This window comes from Phoxinus phoxinus (genome assembly GCF_949152265.1).
Source record: "Phoxinus phoxinus genome assembly, chromosome: 14".
Taxonomy (NCBI): domain Eukaryota; kingdom Metazoa; phylum Chordata; class Actinopteri; order Cypriniformes; family Leuciscidae; genus Phoxinus; species Phoxinus phoxinus.
This window is the reverse complement of record NC_136889.1, coordinates 10,252,346-10,278,391: the sequence shown is the minus strand read 5'-3', so window position 1 is coordinate 10,278,391 and position 26,046 is coordinate 10,252,346. Positions and strand designations below refer to the sequence as shown.

The window sequence follows — 26,046 nt, the reverse complement described above, 5'->3', positions numbered from 1 at the left end:
TTAAAGTCCCCCTGAAGTCAATCATTTTATCCCTTAAAACTCATCTTTGATCACCAAAATTACATATTTAAGCATTTTTTCCTTGGATAAAATTTCTTCATGCCTTAAAATAGCTTGAATGTTACTCTACACCCTTGCCTCATTTAGGATACGTGGTTCTATGAATATTTAAATTAGCCCCGCCTCCACTCACTCACACCAGCTCAGAGATCCACTCGTTGACGATCACATGTTGACCTGACGTCAGAAACACCAGCGTGTTCAAACCACGTTTTTGAGACTTTCTTTGGTTCACTGAAGTTTTAAAGAGAAAATATTCAGTAATGGTATTGGAATTTGCACATGGTTTGTCTTAAAGCATATTAAAAACACAACATAGACATATAAACAATATTAAAACCGTGATTTTCACCACAGGGGACTTTTAAAGAAACTATTATTTTATTCACTAAGGATGCATTAATTGATCAAAAGAGGCAGTAAAAACAATTATAATGTTACAAAAGACTATTTTAAATAAATTATGTTATTTTGAACATCCTGAAAAAAAAAACCATGGTTTACACAAAAAAATATTAAGCAGTTAACACACAAAAAAAATATTAAGCAGCACAACTGTTGATAATAATAAATGTTTCTTGAGCACCAAATCAGCATATTAGAATGATTTCTTAAAGATCATGTGACACTGAAGACTAGAGTGATGATGCTGAAAATTCAGCTTTGCCATCACAGTAAAAAAGTACATTTTAAAACATATTAAAATAGAAAATATTTATATTAAATTGTAATAATATTTCACAATATTACTGTTTACACAATATTCTATTTTTATCAAATAAATGCAGCTTGGGTGACCATAAGAAACATTAAACATTTGTATATATTTGTTTTGATGGCATAATGTGACGAATACATCATGTGTTGTCACAGAGAACAGCTTCCTGGACAAAAAGTCGTTTTGAAGATGCGCAATTTGCAAAATCGTTAGCAGACTGTTTAAATGTCTTTATATGAGCTGCTCGTGTTAACATTAACACAAAGGGACTGACAAAATGAGACGATGCAGGAGAAATATCTCTCCAGAGTGATGCTGTGTTTTTTGCCCTGTGGGCAAGAGTCAGGTCACGGGCCCACACCACCAGCTAGCCATATGGGCATCAAGACCTGCAGGAAACCAACCAGTCACCCAAGAAAAACACGAGCGGTACTGCCAAAACCACAGCACTCCAGGGCACAGGACAAAGAAGAGGAGCCATTTTTCCTTGTCAAGGACTTAGATAAACACAGGCACCAAGTCAGACCTGAGAAAAGGTGGAATGTGAGTTTAAAAAAAAAAGAAAGAGATGAGAGATCGAGTGGGGAGGTGAGGAAGGCGATCCACTGGTGGTCCGTAATGTCACAACACGGGGGTATTGAGTGGAGAGATACGGGAATGCTGGTCTTGTGAAGGTGAAATCGATAACATGTTAAGCCTGTCCATCTGGAGAGGTTACTACAAACTACTATACACTACACATAGCTAGAGCCTAAGCCACTGGTGTGTGTGTGTGTGTGTGTGTGTGTGTGTGTGTGTGTGTGTGTGTGTGTGTCCAAGAAAGAAAGTGCTTGCATATGCATAAGCCCGTGTGTTTGAACGCTTTTGATGAAGTTAGCCCATTGGGCCACGTGTGTTTATGGTCACTGAGGTAGAAATGTCAATGTGCAACGGCCGATTTCATGTTGCTTACAATATGCCATGTTAGATTACCCATGCTGATGCAAATTGCCCATTTGCCTGTGATTGTCTGTCTGTGTGAGAGTACTGTGTCATTTTTGCGTTCACTTTTGACTTACCATGAGCCCGGCAAGACACGTCATCCCTCCACCCAGCTCACACACCGAGGAGCCCCTGTGAGACAGAGAGACAGAAGGGGGCTTGATGCGCTGTTTAGCGTAAAATTTGAAGTACATGAGTATGGGAGTGAAGTTTTTCAGTTTAAATGAGAGGAAAACAGGAGGATGAGAGAGATAAAGAGAGACGCAGAGAGGGAGATGGCTGTTGTGTCTTGACAATAACGCTAATTAACTTGCCCGTGTAGGGGGATGCCATTGATTGGAATGCAATTCCACTGGGCTCATTGATCTTAACCTTCCTCTCCCTTCTTCTCTCTGCATGCGAGCGGGTGTATATGTGTTGACAAAAGAAAGCGCAATTGTCCTTTTTCCTGCTGGAAATGTGGATTTGCTTTACAGTAGGAACTGGAAGTTAATTAAACGTACGGGATCAGTTTTCTGCTTCGATTCTGCACAGTACAGTGATGTATCAGATGGTAATACTGTTGTATTTTTATATGTATAATGGTACTGAATTGGGGGTGTCGCAATATACCAGTATTTATGATAAGCGTGATAATAAAAAAATAAATAAAAAAAAATTACTTTGACACGATAATCCTAAACAATCCCGCACCAGTTACTGACACTCCAACATAGTAGGTGGCGGTGTTGCACCTTAATGCTGGTTGCTAAAAAAGAAGACCTAGGCTGCGTCCAAAATCACATACTTCCTGTGAATATGGACATACTACTATACTGTTTTTTTAAATTGCCGCACAAAACACACTTAATTCAGCTTAACCTTGTCGCAAGTGAACGTACTTGCAACCATAGTTGTGTCCCAAACTACACACTATGTACTATGTACTCAACCATGTAGTGTATTCTGTCAGTGAGCTGGGACATAATATTTAACAATTGGAATGTATAGGGATAGAGGAAGTCTTAGGATCATGTATAGGAGGTGATGATATAAATAAAGAATGATTGAAACGAGAAGCATTTTGGATTTATAAATTGAAATCACAGGTTCTTAACGGCATAAATGAGGTATTAGATTTTTCAGTTTTCCTATAATGTGATGTAGAGATATTTGGATTAATACATGATTTTTAAAAATGTCATAAATTAAATTAAATATCACTGTTAAGATCGGTGTTGATTAATGACGACGTATTTCTAATGACTTCAATCATTAGGCCTTTCACTGTTGTGCAATTGATGTGGTTACCTGGACATATAAGGATTTTTAATAGTCTAAATGGTTAAAGGGAAAGAAAGGGGGGGGGGGGGTTGACTGTGGGATACGCTGTTATTGTGTTTAATGTAAAATGATGTCTTGTGTTTCATGAAAATTATTGTCGGATGCGTTTAACAGGATCATATTGTATGTGGATAAGTGCTGTTGAACATATTTAAGTGAGTGATTTTTAACATTGGCCAATTTTGATGATGTCAATATAATTAATTGTTTAAATAGTGGGTGGAGGGATTTCGATTATTCAACACACTGAGGAAGGCCTGTGAGCCGAAACATCTGCTGTATTATTCCCCTGTGAAAAATGTGAAATAAAGTGACTAAAAGGATTTGGGATTCTGAGTGCGGATCATAGCTGTTTCTTGAAGTTATTCTGTCGGAATCTGATAGCCCCTCCCCTTCTGCGGCGACAGTTGAGTGCATGAAGTGTTCAACATTCCACACTTCGTTTTTTCGGTTAATTAAGTGCATCATTCGGGTATGTGAAGTGCACTTTTTCTTTTTGGAATTTTCAGTGTGAACACACTACTCACACTCAGGGCTGTTGCTAGATCGACGAAAGGTGGTGACGAATCTAGAGCCCTTCGGCCTTAGAGGGACCCCGCGATTTCAACCGATGTGGACAAGAAACATGATTTCAAGCACCGGGGCTCTGGATAACCCAGCCACGGCTCTGCTCACAGTACTTATTCTACTAAAGGCCACAAATTGGGACACACATGTTAGCATCTGGCTAAATTGCGTAGCTTCTACAGCTGAATTTGACTGGAAAAATTTAATTCAAACCACATGTCAACAACTATATAGATATTGGATGCATTTTCCCCACTCTTTAAAAAGCTTATAAGTCTGATTGGCTTATAATAATAATAATTATAGCCTAGATAGCCTAATTGCCTAACTATCCATAATTATTTTATTATTTGAATTTAGAATTGCATTTTTTTCTCAGAACAAACTAAAGTTGTTTTATAAAGTCACAATTTCCTTTTTGATTTTTTATTCAGTGGCGGAAACAATTTGAGTCACACCACAACAGTTAACACACACAGACACCTATTTTATAGAGACCTACAGCAGCCGAATGGAATAATTCATATGAAAGGTAATTCATATAATTCCCACAGGAACGGAGAATTTACACAAAGACTATAATTTGCATAGAGTTCATTTGTGTTTGTCATACGCAAAATATACAGTAGAGAGTCCTTGTAGATCAAAAGCAGTCCACAGCAGCACACACACGTACACACACACACACACACACACACACGCACACACCGGCAGCTTGACTTCATCACTTTGCCAGTCTTTTCTGCGCTCCGTGACAACAGTCTCCATGTGTTTGTCTGCTCTCAGCCCGTGATCCGACACCTTCCATTGACAGAGAGACAGAGTGGAGGATGAAGAGAGAGCGATTGTTGTATGAGGGAGTGCAATTAAAAATTAATGCGCACAAAACTGCTAGTATGAGCCGCGACGGGGACAAAGCCCCAGTGACAGGTAGCTATTTGGCTGTACATTGGACTAGTGGAAAGAAAGGCGAAAAACCAAAGGGATGAAGAGAAGAGATGGGCGCTCTCTGTAAATTGACTTTTTTTTTTGTTCTGCTTTATCCTCCTCTTTTTCTCTTTTTGGTGAGTGCCTGATAACAGGTCTGGAAGATAGCGAGAGGGTGACAGTCCTTGATGACATACAGGAACAAGAGCGCACATCGACACACACGTGCACAAACACACTACACACACTCATGCAAATGAACTTCAGCTTTTAATTTTAGAGGTCTGAATATGCGCAAAAGCGATACACGGACCAAATCACAACAGAACACAGGTCTTAACATCCTCCGTATACACACACACACACACACACACACTCACACACACTCCTGCCGAAGCATCGGCCCAAGGGCGTAAAACCCTGTATATGCCCAGTTGACCTTCAGCTTGCCGCTGTGTGATCGATAAGCCTCTCTTCCCTCCTCTGCCTCTTGAATGTAAAAACAGGAAATCAAAGGCTTGTGTACTGCCTTGAGTGCAAATCAAAAAGTGCCCCTTGCCTTTCTGTCATATGGCCAAAGTGTGTGTGTGTGTGTGTGTGTGTGTGTGAGATAGAGAGAGAAAGATAATGTTATTGTACCTTACATTGCACACATTCTGTACGCAGAATATGCCATTGGTTTGGCAATGCAAATGTACAGTTTATGTCATGCCAATAAAGCACACTTAAATTGAAATTTAGAGGGGGGGTTGGGGTCCTTACGTAAACATGTGACGTTTCTTCAGGCAGTAGTAGGCCATCACCTCTTCAGAAGGCCAGACACCTGAAACAGAAAAAGAGAGAGGTTAGAGGAAGCATGGTACTCACTGGTATGCCGGCAAGTCTGTTGAAAGTACTGGGAACTATTCTTGCTTACTTGTGTACTCCCTGTCCCTGCGCAAAAAACATTGCCCTGTCAGTCTAACAAGACAAGTTTTCACATTAAATTTAGTGCACATTACAGCATAATCTGGCCATAATCAGGCCATTCATGAGTGGGCCATTTGACTGAGATCTTTAAACCACCAATAACATCTTGTTGTTTACTTGGCATTTAGAGACGGGCAATACATGTGCATTGAAAGTGGGTAAAAACAGTATTATTTTGAAATATTTTTATAATTGAAAAGAACAGTTCCAAATTTTAATTTATTTTAAAATGTAAGTAATGATGGAAAAGTAGAATTTTCAGCAGTCATTACTCCAGTCTTCAGTGTCACATGATCGTTCAGAAATCGTTCTAATATGCTCTATAATAACATTTCTTATGTTGAAAACAGTTATGCTGCTTAATATGCTTTGTGGAAATTGCAGCTTATTTTCAGGATTCTTTGATGTATATAAAATTTAATTAATCTTTTCTGTAAATTTTTTATTTTATTTCTTTAAAATAAATATCTTATTAATGTTACTGAATATACTGTATAATTATAAAACCATATGAAATACCAATGTTTATATCAACTGTAAGAAGTGAATATTCAACTAGTTAATCATGCATGTAGTTAACCAACACATTTCATCTCACATTTCCTTGCATAGCAGTTGAGAGGGATTGATTAAATCACAGATAGCCAGATTATGAAGAGACCTTAAGAACATATGACATTATTCATCATAGAAAGCAAGGAAACATTTGATGTATTACAGACTGCATGCTCACATAAGGACAAGCCTACTTGGTTACCTTCACATGATGCAACATAAAGACAGTGTCTCACTCTCTTTTGCACTGGCGCTTTCTCTGTGTTCATGAACGCTCCCTGCTCGCTACAGTTCGCTTCCAACACACACACACACACACACACACACACACATATAAGATTCTGGCTACTTAGGCTTGTAAGCTGTGCACAGAGTGAGTGGGGGTCCAGCGAACGATTATCACAAGAAGCAGGCTGGTGGTCTTATCACCCACTGTCAGCCTCTGCTCCTTCTGCTAGCTCCAGCAAGAGCCATAAAGCTGCTATTGTCTCTCAGACACACACATACACACGTGCAGCTGAGGAAAAATAGTCATTTCAATAAACTTAGGCCCCTGAGCTGTCTGCCTTTGATGGGAGCTCTTATGTGTTTGGATTTGTGTGTGTAACTTTACTTTCGTTTGCAACGTATCTTCATGTAGAAATTTGTGAAGTGTTTTAAAAGAAAGAAGAAATAAAACACTGTTTTTGGTGTGCAAACACTGGATCATTCTATGAAACACTGTTTAAAATCTTACAGAAATGTACGACCTAAAAAGGCAATCCAGACAAACATGTGTTCAGATATTAAAAAACGTAACTGTGCCAACTTAAGTTTAAAGGGATAGTTCACCCGAAAATTCTGTCATCATTTACTCACCCTCACACATTGATAACAATAAAATCCTAACACATTTATTGATAACAATAAATGACGACAAATTTCATTTTGAGTGATCTATCCCTTTAATTAAGAGATTTTGATATATGTCACGATATACAGTAAATATGCCCTCAAAGACATACATTACCTTATGCTGGAAGGTACTTCTTGAAAGTAGAATTTAATATTGATATTTACATATTTACACAAATACACTTTTTAGTTATCACAAGGTTTAAAGGTAATAGGGTTGACATTTGAAGATAAACCCCTACTGACAAAAGTAACAAAACGTAAGATAAAATAAAAAAGGAGACTTCAAATTGTCTTAAAAGGATTCATGTCAGGAAACTTGTCATTATGACAGATTTTTTTATTTATTACTCAGAAATGGGAAAAATATGACAGTAATAAAGTTGAAACACAACCTGGGTGCATAACTTTTTAATAATACATGATGTCTAGAAAAAAAAACAGAGAGAGAATAAAGCCAAATGATAGATTGATTTCCAAAATGTGATACTTATGTATATAACAGCAAGGAGAAGTTAAAATCGCATCCCTTTGATATATGGCGTACCACAAGGCTCAGTACTAAGACCGCAGCTGTTCACTCTGTACATGCTACCATTAGGAGATATCATTAGGAAACATGGAATTAGCTTTCACTGTTATGCCGACGATACTCAGCTGTATATTTCTTCAAAACCTAACGAAACCTACCAACTTTAACTTTAGCTGGAAAAAATCTTTATTCAAGAACCGCTATAAAGCCAAAACAATCTCTGTTCCGTTTATCACTGTAAAGCCGCTTTGAAACAATCTACATTGTTAAAACGCCATATAAATGAAGATGACTTGACTTGACTTAAGTAAAAGGAAGAAAAAAAATTCCTGGATTTATATTAAAAACGTATTTTGTATTCATAAAAAAATCTATATTGCAGCATAGTAAAAGTTGACATCCACTATTCAACAGTGATCAATACAATTATTTTCACATAGGTATATAAGCAGTGCTTTTGCAGAATGACCCTGCTAATGATTTTGTTCAGTGCATGCAAGATTGGTAGAAACGCAGAAGGTTACAGAGAGAGAGAGATAGATGGTGAGAAAAAAAATGTGTGTGTGCATTTGTAAGACAGAGTCGATATAATAAGCAGCTTATGACCTGCCTTTCAGGAAGGCCTGTTAAAGCCTGTCTCTCTCAACCTCTCTGCACCATCAGCTTGAGATTAACTCACCCAAGCAAGATTTAATAATGTCTATTGATAAAACGTCAACATATGCCTCTGCCATTAAAAGAAGGCAGCACCTGCTTGCTATTCCACTTGCTGATGAACCATCTGACATTTTGAGAGGCTAGTGTAAGATTTATCACATAGGATTGTAAAAAAAAACTTATGACACTTAGAGGTCATAATAACAACTACTTCTAGGCTCATCCAGGTGGCCCACCTGGGCCGATTAATTCGGCTGTCTGTAATCTCTGAAGACCCAGCCTCCTCTGTGACTGAGACTTTAAAATGCCAATACCCGTGAGTTTGAATGATGGGCCGAATCTTATCATTTTTAATTTTGCTGTGATAAACCTAGGAATATGCTTCAGGAAAGTGCAATGCGGTGTCTTTAATAATTAACTCCTGTAGTGTTACATACATAAAAGAACATTTCTGAAGTAAGCGCCTGAGGTTTCTCAAATAGACTGTGTACTCAAATCTATTAATGGCATTTTCATAAGTTAGACGTTCTTAAAAATGACATTTGAAATGAATTGATTCAGCAATTGTACAAATGGTGAGATAACACAGGAGCTGCTTAATAAGGGCAAGAGTTTTTCTGCTTCTAGAGCTCTTTTCAATAATGATATGCTGAGATATAATTATGGCACTAGGCAGATTTATTTCTCTTCTCTCAACAGAAGTACACCATGAAGAAACTTATCCTTTAAAAAAAATCTAAAATTGTATTCAATATGCGATGAATAGCAAAAATACACTACCTTGTCAAATACAATTAATGTGCAGAAAAACTGAAGGTAATATCTGGCAAATATGCAGCAAAAAAAACTAAAACATTATAACATCCAGTAAAGCAGCTTTGAATCATAGTCAAAGGCGCTATACAAAAAACATGACTATAAAACACTACTTCTTAGTGCTTTTTTATGCAACAATAATACGACAATACATACCACAATTCCATAATATACTCTTGGAAATATTCCTTAAACATGAAGGTCAAAGACAGCATTATACAGTCCGGCACAGCTAAATATTCAGCAATTAAATGTCAGTTTACGGATTTTATGGTCACATAAGATATTTTTTATAGTTGCAAACAAGTAGAAATACTCTACAGTTTAAAATATATATTTTTTATTAAAAGGATCATGAATTGGGAAATCAAAGTTTCCTTGATCTTATGACATTTTATCTTATGACAAGAGGTCATTGAAAAAATATTCTATAGGTTTCAGTACTCAAAACTTCTCATTAGTCCAAAATCTGTTTTTATTGAAACCAAGCTGGCAAACCGACCTAATTTTGGATTTTGTCACATTATGATGTGCATGAATATATTTTAAAGAAGTTCCAGTTCGCGTTAGTAATCAATGTTCATTTGTTCACTTCATTTTACTTTGACGGAGGCTTTACAGAGAGACTGAAAATAAAATATAATGTCATGTCGAATGTCGCAACACACAAGTGTGCGTAACAGTGTTTTTAACCATTGGATTGTGTTACAGATCGTTTGATATGCAGAGCAGCAGTCAAACTGGATATTTGTGAAAGTTGTGATTTATCTATCCTTTGCTTCTGCATTTATGGATTTAATGCAGGGGTCCAGGATATGTAAAAAGTCATGTAGAAAACACTGCTTTTGTTAATGTTTTCATCTAAGCCATGTCCTGTAATCCATAATAAAAGCTTCAGAGAGTGATCTTCTGTTTTGTCATCAGTAAGACATTAGACGTTTCTTTTTATTTTAAACACAACCCTGCAAATGATGATAATGTACGTTCTTCACTTTAACGAAAAAGATAAACGATGAATAGCATTTAAGAACGACAGAAGTTGGTACATTCTTTCAGAATTCTGTTTACATGAAACACCACAAGTGATCCTCTCTCAACTATAACTGTGGTAACTCCAATACTCAAACTTTATTTGCCACAACCAAGCTATAAAGCATACTGTATGTAAAACCATATAAATGTTTCACATTGTTGGCAAATGTTTCAACTATGTAATTTAATATTTTTTAACATCTTAAAACAATTCCACAAATTATTTTAATATTCAAAACAGTTAATCATAGCAGTGGGTGTTTACTTCCAAGTCTTGAATGTGGCATGTATAGAAATGTTTCTTAAGCACCAAAACCGCATATTAAAATGATTTCTGAAGGATCATGTGACAATGAAGACTGGAGTAATGATTCAGCTTTGCATCAGAGGAATACATTACATTTTCAAATATTTTCAAAATGAAAACAGTTATTTTAAATTGTAATATTTCACAATATAACAGTTCTTACTGTATTTTTAATCAAATAAATGCAGCCTTGGTGGACATTTCAATAATATTAAAAATGTTTTGAACGACAATGTAGTGCATTTAGTACCGTCACACCAAGGCAGACACTAAAAGTCCTGTATCTAAATCTCTAAATGACAGACCAAAAGCAGACGCGTGCATGTAAAGGTGTGTGTTTTACTTAGGCCAGAAGTCAAGATGCACTTGAGGAAATAAAGAAGCCATGAGGTGATAGCAGATAAACCTCTTCATGGGGATAATGCAATCACTTCTCACCATCAATTACCAAATGAGACAGATCAGTCTTGTTCTTGCTCTCTTGTTCTTTCTTTTTCTCTACTTCCCTCAAATTTTGATGTAAAAGTGTAGTAAAAAAAACGTACATACACATCAGCTCATTATGCTACTGTATCTGAACAGCGAAACAATGCATAAAAAGGTGCTTTCATTTTTTTTTATTAAAAAGAGTCGATAATGCGTTTGCAATTTTGTGTATTGCCGCTAGTGGCGCAGAAATGTCACCCAACTGTGGTCCTCCAGCAAGCAGCCTAAGTGTAGGTGAACTCTTAACCTTGTGAACTTTGGAAAAGTGCAGCGCCTGGCTAATCCTGGTGGAAATGCCAGACACTAATCATATGAGCCGGGATGAGACGCACAGATGCCGTCCGGTACGTACTTACACACACACTATGGTTGCTGTGCTCTGGAGACACTTGTTTGCTTGCATGTACGTAGAGACCCTCAACGTCATGGGCTTAAACAGAAACAATGAACAGGACAAACAATCAGCTTACCGCAACACTTTATGGAATGTTATATACTGAGGTCAAAGATTGACATGCAACACAGCTCTAGCTAAAAACCTATAATGAATCAATCATACATCACAACATTCAAAATCTAAAATACAGCAGAGTGAAATGGGAAAAAAAAGACAGTTCTCTCATAATTGTGTGTTCCCTCCTCCCTTTCAGGATGCGGGCCGGCCCTGAGCTTTCTCCAGATGATCTCCACATTACCGTCGGCCTCTGATAATTCCTAAGCCTCCTCCATTTCAGATCCAATAACGGATAAGAGAGCATTTCAGCATGATCAACTGCAATCTGTTCCCTCACACCGCTACTTTACTCCAACTCAGGATTACTGAACACACTCACTCACTCTCACACGTACATCCGAAGACATCCAAAGTCACTGTGTGGTGTAACTGATTGCTTCTGACCCCAACCTATCCTCTCTGAGATGCAAAAACACTGCAGTTCCTTGCAAGAATTCAACAACGGTTGGAGAACCAACCAGACTTACCAAAAAAACAATCAAATGGGTCAGTTTTTTTTTAATAGAGATTTATACATCATATGAAAGCTGAATAAATAAGCTTCCACCTGATGTATGGTTTGTTAGGATAGAACAATATTTGTCCGAGATACAACTATTTGAAAATCTGGAATCTGAGGGGGCAAAAAAATGTAAACATTGAGAAAATCGCCTTTAAAGTTGTCCATTTATGTTCGTGATTGTGCTGCATTCACTCACAAAAATACATGTTTTATATATTTATCTAACCCTAACCCTAATTTACAAAATATCCTTATGGAACATGATCTTTACTTAATATCCTAATGATTTTTGGCATAAAAGAACAATCTATATTTTTGACCCATACAATGTATTGTTGGCTATTGCCTCAAATATACCCGTGCGACTTATGACTGGTTTTGTGGTCCAGGGTCACATATTTATTTAAAGGGCACCTATTATGGAATTTTGAAATTTACCTTTCATGTAGTGTGTAACATAGATCTAAGTGAACAAAAACATCCTGCAAAGTTTGAAATATGAAAGTGCACCGTATATAAAGTTATTGTCTTTCAAAAGTGAGAGTCGACTCTGAGTCATTTTTATGAATCGTTAGAAGACCGAAGCTTTTTCTCTGACTAGATGACGTCAACTTGTCAAGTTATTTGAATACGATACGCCCACTTATTGCGCTCCAAGGCCAGGGAAAATATCATGGCGACGAGACGCTGTGTTCTGAAGTGCGGCTCAAAAGCAAACTTTTTTCATCTGCCCAAGGAGGAGCATTTGAAGACTAAGTGGCTACAATTCACTATACCACAGAAGTATAGTCCGAGCCTTGTGCTTTGTTCGCGTCATTTTGAAGACGATTGCTTTTTAAATGCAATCAAACTTGGATTCGCGAGCTGGCTGATATTGAAGGAAGGTTCAGTTCCAAGTGTATTTGCATCAGCTTCCTCCTCCGTATCACAGCCTGTAAGCGTTATTAATAATTTTTGCTTTTATATTTTATGTAGCATGCTTAATTATTTTGTTTGTTGTGTAAGCACCGTTTAGCTTCTAGGTCTTCAATGACAATTGTATTGAGATATGTGAAGTGTTTGTCGTTGTTTTCGGAGTTGTCTAAAGAATAGAGTAATACCTCGTAGAAACGTAACTGCATTTTTTGTGTGTAAAAACGTTATGTTTATGCATCGGGCTAACGCAAACAAAGACTGATTGTGCTTTTACAATATGAACTCTGGGCTATGCTCGCTAACATAACATTAAATTATTTATCTTATTTTTCGTTTTTTACTACAAACTATAAAGCAGTGGACTATAATCATTATTATAATACAATTTAATTGATAAAAGCATCATTGTACTCCGTGTTAAAAATAAGTATTATCTCTGTAAACACTGCTGGGTCATCTGACCAATCAACGCAGATTAGCGTCGCGCAAAGGAGGGGTTTGAAAAACGAGTCGTTGAACGAATCATTTGGGAGTCGGTGAGCAAATCAGGTAAAAATAAATGCATATTATACGAAAACAAAATTGTTTTTTGTCATTGCATGCATGTAAAACTGTTGTTGGGGACTCCCACAACAACATTAGGAACATTTTAAATGTCATAATAGGTGCCCTTTAAAAATATACATATCTATATCTATATCTATATATATATAAATTCAGTAGTCTGAGAGCATAGGGAGAATGACTCATTTACAGTGCTTCATGGGATTGGATGGGCACTAAAAAGTTATTTTGGCATGATTTGGGTGATTCGATTCTCTGACTGGTGTAGATTTTTATTTGCAGAATCATGGGGAATGTCGGTTTCAACTGGGTATAGTCGTGGTAGAGTGTCAGACTGGTAACATGGCGGTTACGGGTTCAATTCTCAGTACCGGCAGGTTTTGACAGAATTCAGCTGTTAAACAATTATAAAAAAAATAAGTTGAGATAATGCTGGCTGATGGCTTCAACAAAAACATATACCATTGATTAACAATGTCGTAGTTCAAAGTAGTGCAGGCCTGTCTTTAAAGGTAATAAGTTATTAAAAATAAATTCCCCTATGGAGAAAATGAATGGGATTTTTACTTTCAAAACTTAACTGTTATGCTATAGCTGACTAACTTTTAATACTATTCTAAGCACTTAATAAAACCATCCATGGGACATGATCCAGGTCAGAATTGAATCAGAGTCCCAATGAGCCAATAGTTCTGCTGTCAGGTCTTTGCGTCACTGTTCTGACATATAAGCTGCTTTATGGTTATGGCTTCAATCATACAGTATACTGCCACATTTAAAATTTGTATAACCGCCAGGCTTTTGTTTTTCTCAAGCATTACATAATGTGAAGCTATTAAGCCAGACTTAGTTTTCCTGTAATGAATAACCTTTGGATTTCCGTCCATCAAGTTTCCAAAAACAGTTTCAACTGAATTCTGAGCCAAAATACCTGTTGTCATATAATATTACTCATACCATGATGCATTTGGAAATACCGCCCACCCCTAAAACACTTGGTTCACATTTGACAAGCTTAATCTTTTACAACGCAAACCCACACATGCATTCAAAAAGACACACACACACACACCCCTCAGCAATTTTCAGTGCACAAAAAAGGAAGCCTCTAACCACACAGCTCCAGCACACCAAACTGACAGAATACAGAGGGGGGAAAAGCCTTTCCGTCTTGCCCAGCTGCGCACACGAGTGTGTTTTCAAAGCCGCAACACTGTGCCTCGGGTAGATAAGGCCGCCCTCCTCTCTTGGTAAACAACTTTTTTGGATTAGGGGTGGCGGTGTATAATGAGGGGAGAAGAGCCATCGCTGCATTGTCACCGGCGCGCGGGGGCCGGTGCAACTCTTTGCTCTGCTATTTATCCGGTGGCCTGATAGCTTACTTATCTGTGAGAGAAAATGCCAAAGCTGACGGAATCTCATCTTCGCAGTGGCGCGGCGCTGACGGCAGACTAATAGATATATCAGAACGCGGGTGCGGGGCTAAGCCGGTCAGATGAGCGGGTGCAGGCCGCAGCTGATTGATTAGCATAGGCTGGAACGGCGCGGGCCGTTGACAACCCCAGATTACAGACGCCGTGCAAGCCTAAATTGCTAACTTCTCTCTGCTGCACTGTGGAACAGGGGCCCGCCAAATTACAGCCCTGTCACCTGAACAAGGTCTATTTGGAGAATGTTAATGCATATAAACAATTAAAGCGAGAGGGAGAGAAATGATAGGGATGAATGGAGAGAGGGAGAGAGAAGGAGAAGGGAAGAGTTTGATGAGAAAAAAGGGGTGAAGAGACGGGTGATGAGATATTGTAAACGTGCTGACGAAAACATCTCTTCTTAGAAGCGAAGGCCCTTTCCTTTGTAAGAAATGAATTGTTTTAGTGCATATGGGTAATTACCACTGAGTTTTTTGTTTTAGTTTTTTTTGCTGAGGTATGACCAGCCGGCAGGGACAAAAGGCCGTTGAACGAGAATTTATTCATTAATGCGTCGGGAAAAAGTTCCTATTATAAACCTATTGAAAAGTCAGATGGAAATAGTGTCAGTGCGGCCCACTTTTCTTGTGATATAGCATCACAGTACTCTTGTTGGCAGCTATCTTAACCTACATTACTGCACGGCCCTGTAGGGGATACAGGAACAGCACTGTGAGAAAATGTGTGTGCTCAGTGGGTGATAATGTGTGAACAGTTATCCACTGCTGCAGGTGTGTGTGTGTGATTTAATGTGTACAGGTGAGAATGTGTTAACAGCAATAACAATGGACAGGCCAGAGCCAGACACACACACACACACACACACACACACAGAGATGTCTCAAGTGCGACATTGTCTATCATTGTTTACTTCTGAACTGTAACCATGACAACATGTCATCATAGTGTCATCCGTCTGACAGGTTCTGCAACCAGTTTTTGTCCCTACCAGTGAATATTAAACCCTTTTATTGACACTATATTTATTTATATATATATATATATATTTATATATATGTGTGTGTGTGTGTGTGTGTGTGTGTGTGTGTGTGTGTGTGTGTGTGTGTGTGTGTGTGTGTGTATAAATATATATGTGTAATTTTTTTGTTTAGTTTAATTTAATATATAAAAATGACATTTTATATATATAAAATTTGTAATTTAATTTAATTTAATTATTAGTGTAGTTGTACATATACACTAGTTATATATAATTACCGTGCAGACAGAGACAACATGTTGCGCTAAAACCCTCTCGGAAAATTGTTGATCATATTAAAACAACATAAAACGTATCGATAATCCAGTCAACCTCATTAATCGGCCAGTCAGTTGTTGAACAATTAGTCTACCGTGACCCTATCTGACATTTTAGGAAAGAGAAAAAAAGAGAGAAGAAAAAAGCAATAGTATTATTGTCACAACATAAGTTGCTAAGTTAAAATAAGCAAAGATTAAGAGATAAACGTGTGCGTGATTGAGATGAATGAGTCACTGATTTGCGTTTCACTGTCTGTGGCGGGGCATTGAGGTCACAGAGCATTCCATAGGGCACATATGCTGGCTGTACCCTCAGCCCCGCATACAGCAAAGGCCACTGAATTCCCTCCGCATCCCTCTCTGACTCTCTCTTTCTCTGTCTGAGAACGGTCAAGCAGGGCGCCTGCAGGCTGTGCTTTGCGTTGCCGCTTTTCACTCTAAACGGAGATGAGCGTGGTGATATCCCCGGGCCAGCTCAGGGGGCCTCTATCTAACCCGAAATGATTTTTAGCACGCCGACTCAAGCACTTCCCAGAAGCAATGTCAACCCACTGCCAGCGTCTCTCTTTTTCTGCCTCCTCTCTCTTCCCGTGTGTGTGCGTGTGCATGCGGATTTGTGTGAGGAGAGAGAAAAGCAGTACAGACAGGGGGAAGTTAAAAAGCTTAGCAGCGAGGGTCAGCTCGCGACACAAGGGCTTATCGTTTTTCTGTCGCTCCCCCGCCAGCAAAAGAAGGGACCTTTTTTTTCTCTTCGTCTTTCAGGTGAAAAGCTTACTACTTCCCCTGCTCTCTCTCGTTTTCTCTGGTGCACACCCTGGCTCCTTTTCACATCTTGATGCCTTTTAAATGTCACTTATTTTACATGAGGTACTTTGTGGAGACGGGGAATCAGGAGCAATCAGGGCTATTATCCCTGTGGGGCGATGTCGGGTCCAGATGCATTACGACACCCTTCCTCCGGCTGGCCACTGCTGCAGTGTGCCACTTCTTGGGGAATTAAGTGGCATTATGGGGGAAGTGGCTGTGATGGGAACAGCATGGGCAGTGCAGGTAGAATGCTACTCTCCCTCTGCCTTAAGTGAGACCTCACCAGGGCCTAATCAGAGAGAAAGCCCTGGACAAAGCAAAGCTCCGGACACATGCAAACCCCGGCCCACCAGGGGAAAGCCAAGCCATTTAGAGCCATATGTGCACACACAAGCGCACACATTTTTCCCTTAATAAGCTCACACAATTTTGAGTGGACATGCTCCTGCTCTCTCTGTGAAGAATAATTTACATGTAAATAACATATGTAGAAATACCTGATACCAAGTTTTAAGGGGTGTCATGAATTTGTTTGAAGGGGGACCAATAGCAGTCCTGGGTCACTTGGTATTCTAGATGAGATAATGATGAAAAACCTCTTAATATTTAATTGTAAATAAAAATAAAAAAGAATAAAAGAAATGTAAAGCTCCAACCTTAATCAAACTCACTTGTTCGAAATCAAACTTGTTCTGGTGTGTTTGATTAGGGCTAGAGCTTAACTCTGTAGGAAAGTGGACCTCGAATACAGAGTTAAAAACCACACATAACTGCACTTAACCCCGGGTTACTAATCTAAACACTGCTTTTAACCTTGGGTAAAAACCAACTGCTGCGTTTGCCCAATCAATGACCCGGACACCACAAATATATAAATATGAACGTTTAGAAATGTACAGTGTCACTTGGAAACTGCAGCATTTTATTAAAAATGTTATTAACACACATTTAATAGCACACACACACATTTTTTTCTGTCTTCCCGGATTCTCTGTAGTTACAAAGTTAACCAGCCATTTAGCAACTAGCATGCTATTTTCCTAAAGTAGTTTTAAAAATAGTTTTCTAGTTCCTAACGTAAAAAAATATGTTACAGTCTTAGGCTTGGGGTTTAACAAGGGGTAAATAAAAAGACAAAGGTATACGGTGTTGCTAAACAACACTACCAAAGTGTGACATCTCATAGAATCCCAACAGACAGACGCTAACAGTGCCAGAAAAACATTAGCGGGGAAAGCCAAAACACATTAAGCGAGAACAACACTTCATGTTACTTCACAGTGGATCGAGACAAGTCCAAACGCCTTCTATGGACGACTCAAAGCATTTAAATGAGAACAAAAAGATTAAATGCGGCATTTTCTTCACTCCTCCAAGGACTTCAGGCACCTAGCAAATGAGGGTTATTCTTTTAAAGACTTAGCCTAAGGGCAAAGATACACTTTCTCAATCGGTGTCACTCCAGATGAACTTGGAGCAGATATTATGCCATCGGGGGAGATATCTGTTGTTGGGGGATCATCTTGAAGCAAATTACAGATAAGATGAACTGAGTGCTGCTGAGTATACTACTTAGCGGCAGATATTATGCGAGAAGTTGAGCGAATAAACGCCTTTGACACTGTCCTCATCACCTCATGCTGTATAATAGTGACTGGGTTGGTAACTGAGGGACAAATTACAGTAAGGAAGTGCAAATTAAGTTTTACAAAAATCTTATAGAATGATTTTGCAGGTGTTCAGCATTCTGAGTTGAATCTACAGAGTGGTGATTCAATCGTGTGACTGTGCCCGAGTAGCACTGTTCTACAGCCATTGGCCAAACACAGTAACGGGCCAGATGAAGCCACAGGTTTCACAGACCCTGCTGCTGTGGATGAGCTATTTCAGCAGGCTTATAGCAGCAAGATATGTGCAACAACTGCACAAACAAGTCAAAGTCACAGGGCACTTAAGATGTGAAAAGAGACACACACATGAACAAATTGTGAACTTTCACCTTTTTCTACTGAAAGTCAAGCTGTTACTCACCACAGCAAAAGGACTAATCTCCCAACATACCAGAGTACAATTGAAGAGCCTATCTGGTCAGGAATGTATTGTGAGCACCATATTACCACCTCTCAGAGCAGAAAACTATTGTATCCCAGCAAACCACAGTCAGTGTGAGGAATAATAGGCTTGTGTGAGTACAAAACTCCAATTTCTGAAAGAAAGAAAGCTAAAGAACAAAAAAAAAGAAAGAAAGAATGATGAACAAAAGAAAAATAGAAAGTGAGAACGAAAGGCCCGGGTATACTTCATTTTCCACGCTCTGCTCCGTCTTGCGCACAGTTGAGCGTGCAAGCCTTTCAAAGTATACGCCTTTGGCCATGAGCACGGTAAGACGCGTTTGGCACATACGCACTATCTAGTGGACTTTGTTTTCAAGACCTCAAGTCACCCGCATGTGCACTGCTGTGTGGATGTCCGCGGACCCTCCTGATGACAAAATTACGTCACACTGACAGACAGCGCGCGGACCGTCGCAGAACGCGGGCAGCCGAAGTATACTTTGTGCTTAAGCTGGTTTGCTGGTCATAGCTGATCTCCCAATCTGGTCAAGCAGGTCTGGTTTTAGACAGGTTCTAGTCATAGACCAGCTAAATCAACCAGTTTTTTTTTAGCATGAATACACAGGCACCCGATGGTCATTCTTGTACAGTACCCACTTAAAAAATAAAAAAACCTAGAAAGCAAACATCTCTTGAACCAATTTTATTAATAGGTGAATATCCTACTTGGTCATTAAAGCAATTTAAGGGACTGAGGCCTGTTGAGGAGTGCTGTTATGAGACGGCCTTTGCTGCTAGCCACAAACTAAAATAGAAGAGATGACCTGTGATATGCCTGCTGGTGAGGGACAGCCCAAAGATCCTTATTACTCCGATGAAGCTCCTTGTTAAGACACCTCCAGAGGCCAAGGATGAGGAGGATGGGGAAGGCAAGTGTCCCAATTTACCCCCCAGCCCTACAGGGCACAGACTCACCGCATTAAGGTACAGTCAAGTTTATCGGAGTAAAGATAGTGGTCAGTTACTGACACAAAGCGACCTTGAACATCATAGCTCTAGTACGTAAGTGGCCTAGTGAGCTGCATTACAGTCTGCTGTCTACATAAGCAATGACCTTCAAATGGGCCATTAACCTCAAAGGTATTTTGCGTTTAAACAAGTGAGACGTAGGGCAAAAAAAAACTGAACTTGAGAGAGCATGTTTTTAGAATGTTGTGTCATGTAAAAGACGCCGAAAAAGACGCAAGTGCAATTGTCAAACGTGTCGGTCTAGCTCACGTTTATAGAAAACCAATGGAAAAGCAGGAAAGTGAACGGCCAACTAGATGCAAAAAAGATGCATGCCAACTAAAAAGCTATACATAGGCAGGAAATACTGTGTCACACCTTGCTGTTCATTTCAGTAGTTTAATGCTAGCATGTTGCTAAGCTATCAACATAACACTGTAATTAGAATGAAAATGCATAGCATACAGATAATGAGTAAAGTAGTTAATATTACTGACATTTATTATTTTTTTTATTATTATTATTATATATTTTAGTTTTAGTTTAGTTTAGTTTATTGAAGTTGCATCTCATATCATATTTACATACAATGCAAGAGCAAAAATCTTAGGTCTCCCCCCCTCCTGACAAGCAGCCGCTTAAAGTGCCTAAGCCTATATGTATATACACACACACAATGATAAAAACAATGATAAAAACAGTACATTACATCTCCATAATAAATAAGTGTCTATCTACTGTTAAGACGCCTAATAGCTTGGTGAAAAAATGAGTCTCTAAGTCTGCAGGTTTTTGCTCTTAGACTGCAGTAGCGCTTGCCAGAGGGAAGCCACTGGAAAAGGTTGCTGTTAGGGTGGCTGGAGTCCTTGACAATCTTTTGGGCCTTCTTCTTGCACCTCTCCTGATACAGGTCTGCTATAGGTGCAAGCTCACAGCCACATATTTTCTGAGCAGTTTTTACCACTCTTTGTATTGCTCTGCGGCTGTTTGTATTGCAGTTGCCATACCAGGAGGTGATGGCCCCTGTGAGGACACTATTATTATTATTGATCATATTCAGCAGTGAAAAAAAATATATTTATATTTATAAATGAGTGCGACCATGGTGATGCCAACTTCTGTGTTGGCCTACAAAAATACATCATTAATGCACTCTATTCACAGAGCTTATTGCAATGCATTCTGGGACTGGATATATACAATGCAATACAGATTTCGGCCAAAATGAAGTATCTTAGAAGGCAGCATGAAATGTGCCATCTAGGTAGGTAGCTCACTACATTTGGGAACAGAGCTCTTATGTATTGAAGTACAAAAAAAAAAAAAAAGTATATTCTATGAACCCATGCAATTTGGGATAAATGTAACACATTTTGACAGCTTAAATGTCTAAAAATGATCAAATACATCCAAACTAAGCCACTGAAGACTAAAAAAAGTGTTTAAAAAAACAGCCCTTCATTCCCTTTCAAGGGGTGGATAAAATCCCTCTGCAGATGAGATATTAATCAGAGTGAGCAGGAGATACACACAGTCTAATTGGAGATGCTGATTTGTTTAAATATTTAATTCCTAGAAAAGCCATGCTTCCCACAAGCATCCCTCCATCTCTCTTTTTTCCGCATGACCTTTCTTTCTGCCATCTCTAGTTGAAGACCCAGCTGGTTGGAAGGCAATTTAAAGGCTCATGTTTTGATCTGCCTCTTACTAATCTATACATACAAACATACACATCTATATCTGTACACTTAAACAGTAAATATACACACATAATCTCCAAAGAGACTGTAAACCTATTTGCAATGATACAAAGCACACACTGGAAATAAAAAAAAGGGTTGGGGGGGACTCCTGTCGGTGTGTAATTAAGCATAATTATGTACCTTGCTTTAATTAGGCTAAGTAATAGGGCCATGTTCTTGCCAAGTAAAACAGCCTTTCACAGCACAGGCACAAACAATGGCTTCACATTAGTGGCAGGTTGGATTGGTGGAAGACCTGATCTCGGAGCGGTAACCCTAACCCCAAAACAGAATTGAATCCTATAAGACAAAACATCAGTGTAAAAAGTAGTAATTGTTCATAATTTTAGATGATGGGAGGCAAATAGTTTATCTACATTTATTACATTTCTATCAGCTGTTCTTGCATTTGCATTAGTATGAACAAAAACAGTTCTTCGGAAACATTATTCAAAATACCTTCTTTTGTGTTCCTCAGAAGAGTCTTACAGGCTTGGAAGGACATGAGAGTCAGGTTGTTTTTTGGGTGAAATATGCCTTGGAAGTTGAGATTTTTCATTGCTCAAATCAAATTTTTACCATAGCATCCTATTTCGCAACAGACCCTACTCCTCGCTGTGGATGACAGTGATCTGTTGTATGTAGATGTGTGTGCGTCACAATACGGAGAAGTACCGCGGTAATGAGTGCTCTCTCTTCTTCGGCTAGAGCATCATCTCACTAACCCTGCCAGCACTAGACGGCCAAGCGCTGTGACGGACAGGAGCTATTGTTCGGGTGGGCTTGTATCTCTGGGTGACGAGTTGCCGTGGTGCTCTTGTCGCCGTGACACCGATGGACTAAAATGAAGAGAGCTCATCCCTCCCACTCAATTACTGACCCTGACAGCTTGCCATTGTCTGCCTGGCTCTATCATTAACGTCACTTATGAACTAGCAAGGCATTTATATATAGAACAGCCTTCTCAGCCAGCCACTTTCCACAACCCTTTTACACACATACACACACACATTTTTGCGCTCTCTCTCCAATCCATATACACATACTATTCGAAGTGGTCCTTCTACATCTCTCTTGCCATTTCAACACACAAACGCTAAGGAAAAAACAAACAAACCTCATATGCACCCACACAAAAAGTCATATTGACAGGATGCACGGTCGAAAATGAAAACACCATACTGGAATATAATGCAGTGGCATGTGCTATTCTGTGGGTTTGATATCACACAAAAGGGAAGGAGCTGAGAGATAAACAGAGGCATTGCAAGTGACAGTAAAGAAAAGGATGCAGGAGAGAGATAGGGAACAAAATAGAGAGACTGAGAATGAGAGTGGGCCGCAGCGCAAACCATATCACACAGTCATTTTAACCAGCGTGATTGAAACGAGGTGAAGGCTGCGGTGGGCCCAGCCATTCCACTGTTTGCATTCATTCCAAAGAGCAGACTAAATAAATCCCCCACCATCTTCGGGCCATCACGGAGATTAGAATGTCAAGATAAGCAAGGACATATGGCAGCCATTCAAAGAAAGCGCCAATGAAGCCGGGGCTGCCAACAATTCCCAATGTCACACTCTCTTCTTTCTTTCTCTAATGTACCCACTTCTCCCTCCCTTTCACTGCCTTTCGCTCGCTCAAACAGAACGTTAGTCACTCCTCTGCTCTAGTGCACATTGAATGAACCCATATGTAGTATATACTAGCAGAAGCAATTTGCACTGGCCTGCTTTGAAAGACAATCCTGATGTGCGTTATGTCCAACAACAACAAAAAAAAAACAGCGTGAATAGAGGCCGATAATAAATAAATAAATAAGAAAAACGGGGAATGCAGATTTTATGTTTATTCGCCTACTTAACAGTCGACACATTTAGTGGTGCGCTTTTCTCTTCAGGACTGTTGTAACAAGTCATTTGATAAATACCATTTTCAGCTAAAATCATTTCACTTTGTCGCAGTCACATTCCATTCCCCCGCTTTAAAGAGACAATACTCGCACTGGCGTCCTCCTGGCTCTGACTGACAGCACATGGGAGGTGTGTGCGTGGATGGGTGGAGGGGATACTGCCAGGCCTGGTGGGGACCTCATATGAATATTTCACATCTCCATCTGAATATTTTAGGGCTGACATGCGCATGTAAACAGAGGCAGGCAAAGTGCCCAAATCCACTCAGGAGAGACTATTAAGCCGTCAGGCTCTCACTGACAGTCACTGTGCGCTGTGGCAACACAGGAAAGTCAGCAGACGGTGGGGCATCGCCGCCAGACTGCTAATTTAACTTGTCTTCGGGAAAAAGAAATAAAGGAAAGAAAGCAAGTTCACTTCTTCATGAGGATCCCCAGGGAAGAGAGCAGAGGCTGAGGTGTTGCTGGTCAACAGGCACAAGTGTTTATGTCTGTCTCTAGTGTACATTTGTTATGTGTTAAGGTCACATTAGCAGAATTTTACAGGCAAAAAAGGTCCACTGCGTCTATTGTCAATAGTGTAGTGATGTATGAAGCACAGCTCATACAGAATCAGCTTTCGCCAAGTTGACAAACAAAAATCTGGGAGACCAAATTGGACCCGCTGCGAAATTTGTGTGGGGAAATGGTTTCCTCTATACTCAAAATTCCAGTGGATTCCAATTGAAATGACTGGATTTTGCCTGTGAAAATTCGCTAAACAAATCTATAGTATAGACAACTATGTTAGCTATTTGTAGCTATTAGATAGTTAGCCATGAGTACTTTTAGAGCATTAAAGTATTTTCAACAAATTTACACATACTGTACCTCAAAGTGTTTTAAGGACTACAATCACCACAAATATGTGAGCTTACATGTTTTACAAATCGCACCAACTTTGCAATAACAACTTGTTAGCAACTTAAAGGGTCAACTCAAATTTCAAATTAAAGGTATGACTGTGTAATTTAAGTTGAAAGTATTTTCAAGTAATGTTTACCACAGATACAAACCTTATTAAAAAACACCTTCCCTGCGGGTATTACAGGTGAAACAAAAAAAAATAGAATATCGTGCAAAACTTAATTTATTTCAGTAATTCAACTTAAAAGATGAAACTAATATATCATATAGACTCATTACATGCAAAGTGAGAAATTTCAATTATGACTTGCAGCTTATGAAAACCCCAAATTCAAAATTAGAATATTGTGAAAAGGTTTTCATAAGCTGTAAGCCATAATCATCAAAATTATAACAAATAAAAGGCGTGAAATATCTCACTTTGCATGTAATGAGTCTATATAATATATTAGTTTCACCTTTTAAGTTGAATTACTGAAATAAATTCACCTGTATGGAGGGGAAAATGTTCTCCCAAAAATTGACATTATGACTGAACAGCAAAAGTGTTTGAGGAATGTTTTTTGCCAACACTCATTATTTTTGTCATTCCATTTGGTGCCACTAGAGGTGCAATAATTGCTTCACTAATTTCCCATCTTTATCTATGAAACACATTTTGATCCTTCAAGATCTGAATTCTGATAGGGTATCTTATGGATGTAGTATAGTTTTCAGCAAAACTCGTATTGAAGAAAAGTGCAAATCAGAGTAAACAAACAAGTCTGGCATTGAGGACAAAAGAAGTGAGGAGCGATCCATAAGCATGTCTCAATCACGCCATCTTCCTCAATCACGCTCACCATTTTATATAGTCGTTCCTTTATGTCTTCACTTTCCAAGCGACAGGAAATAAGCACAAACTCCAGATGCGAGCAACACACACACTCACGCTCTCAATAAACTCTGAACAAGTCTTAGTTTCTCCTGCTTCCACCCACTGTCAGATCAATGGTTATAATTTCTTCTTTGAGTTAATATCCTTGAAACAACTGCACAATTTCACTCTAAATTAGTATCATTTCAAAGCCTACTTCAGACTGGCTGAGCTCATAGTTATGTCACTATATGCACCTCTTATTTTTCCAAGGTGACAGATATGATGGTGGTTACAAGTAGGATAGAGTGAGATGTAGACAAAGATCACATCAATGCTCTTTCGGAGTGATTTCTGAGAGGTATTGAAATCAACCCCTTAGTCTAATGTTTATAATTTCTTTTATATGTGGTAATTGATAACGCATCAAAGACATTCAAATGCTCCGACGTCTTCTCATCCAGAGTCAATAGATAGCTGTCCATTCAAAGAAAGTTAACGGGGTCCAACATTGCAAAACACTAGACCCCATTACCTTCGGGTGAGTGAGTTAGTGTTGTAGTCAAAACCAGCTCATTCGAGTTAGAGTCAAAACTGAGAGACCAGAAGAGAGTCTCTGCCTCTCCTCGGACTTGACCCAAACTCAAACCTATTTAGGTCTAAGTCTCGACCAGGGCAGGAATGAGCTGGTCTAGCCTACAACACAGGGATGAGT

General features: G+C 39.0%; 1 protein-coding gene across 1 annotated transcript in view; it reads right to left on the bottom strand.

The window, feature by feature from the left end:
* Positions 1–26,046, bottom strand: part of camkmt (calmodulin-lysine N-methyltransferase) — a 101,518-nt gene that overhangs the window by 24,110 nt on the left and 51,362 nt on the right. The window contains exons 4-5 of the mRNA XM_079634926.1: positions 5,339–5,399; positions 1,837–1,891 (exon numbers count right to left, since the gene is read on the bottom strand). Of these exons, the coding sequence (XP_079491052.1) occupies positions 1,837–1,891; positions 5,339–5,399 (116 nt within the window). The remainder of the gene's footprint in view (positions 1–1,836; positions 1,892–5,338; positions 5,400–26,046) is intronic.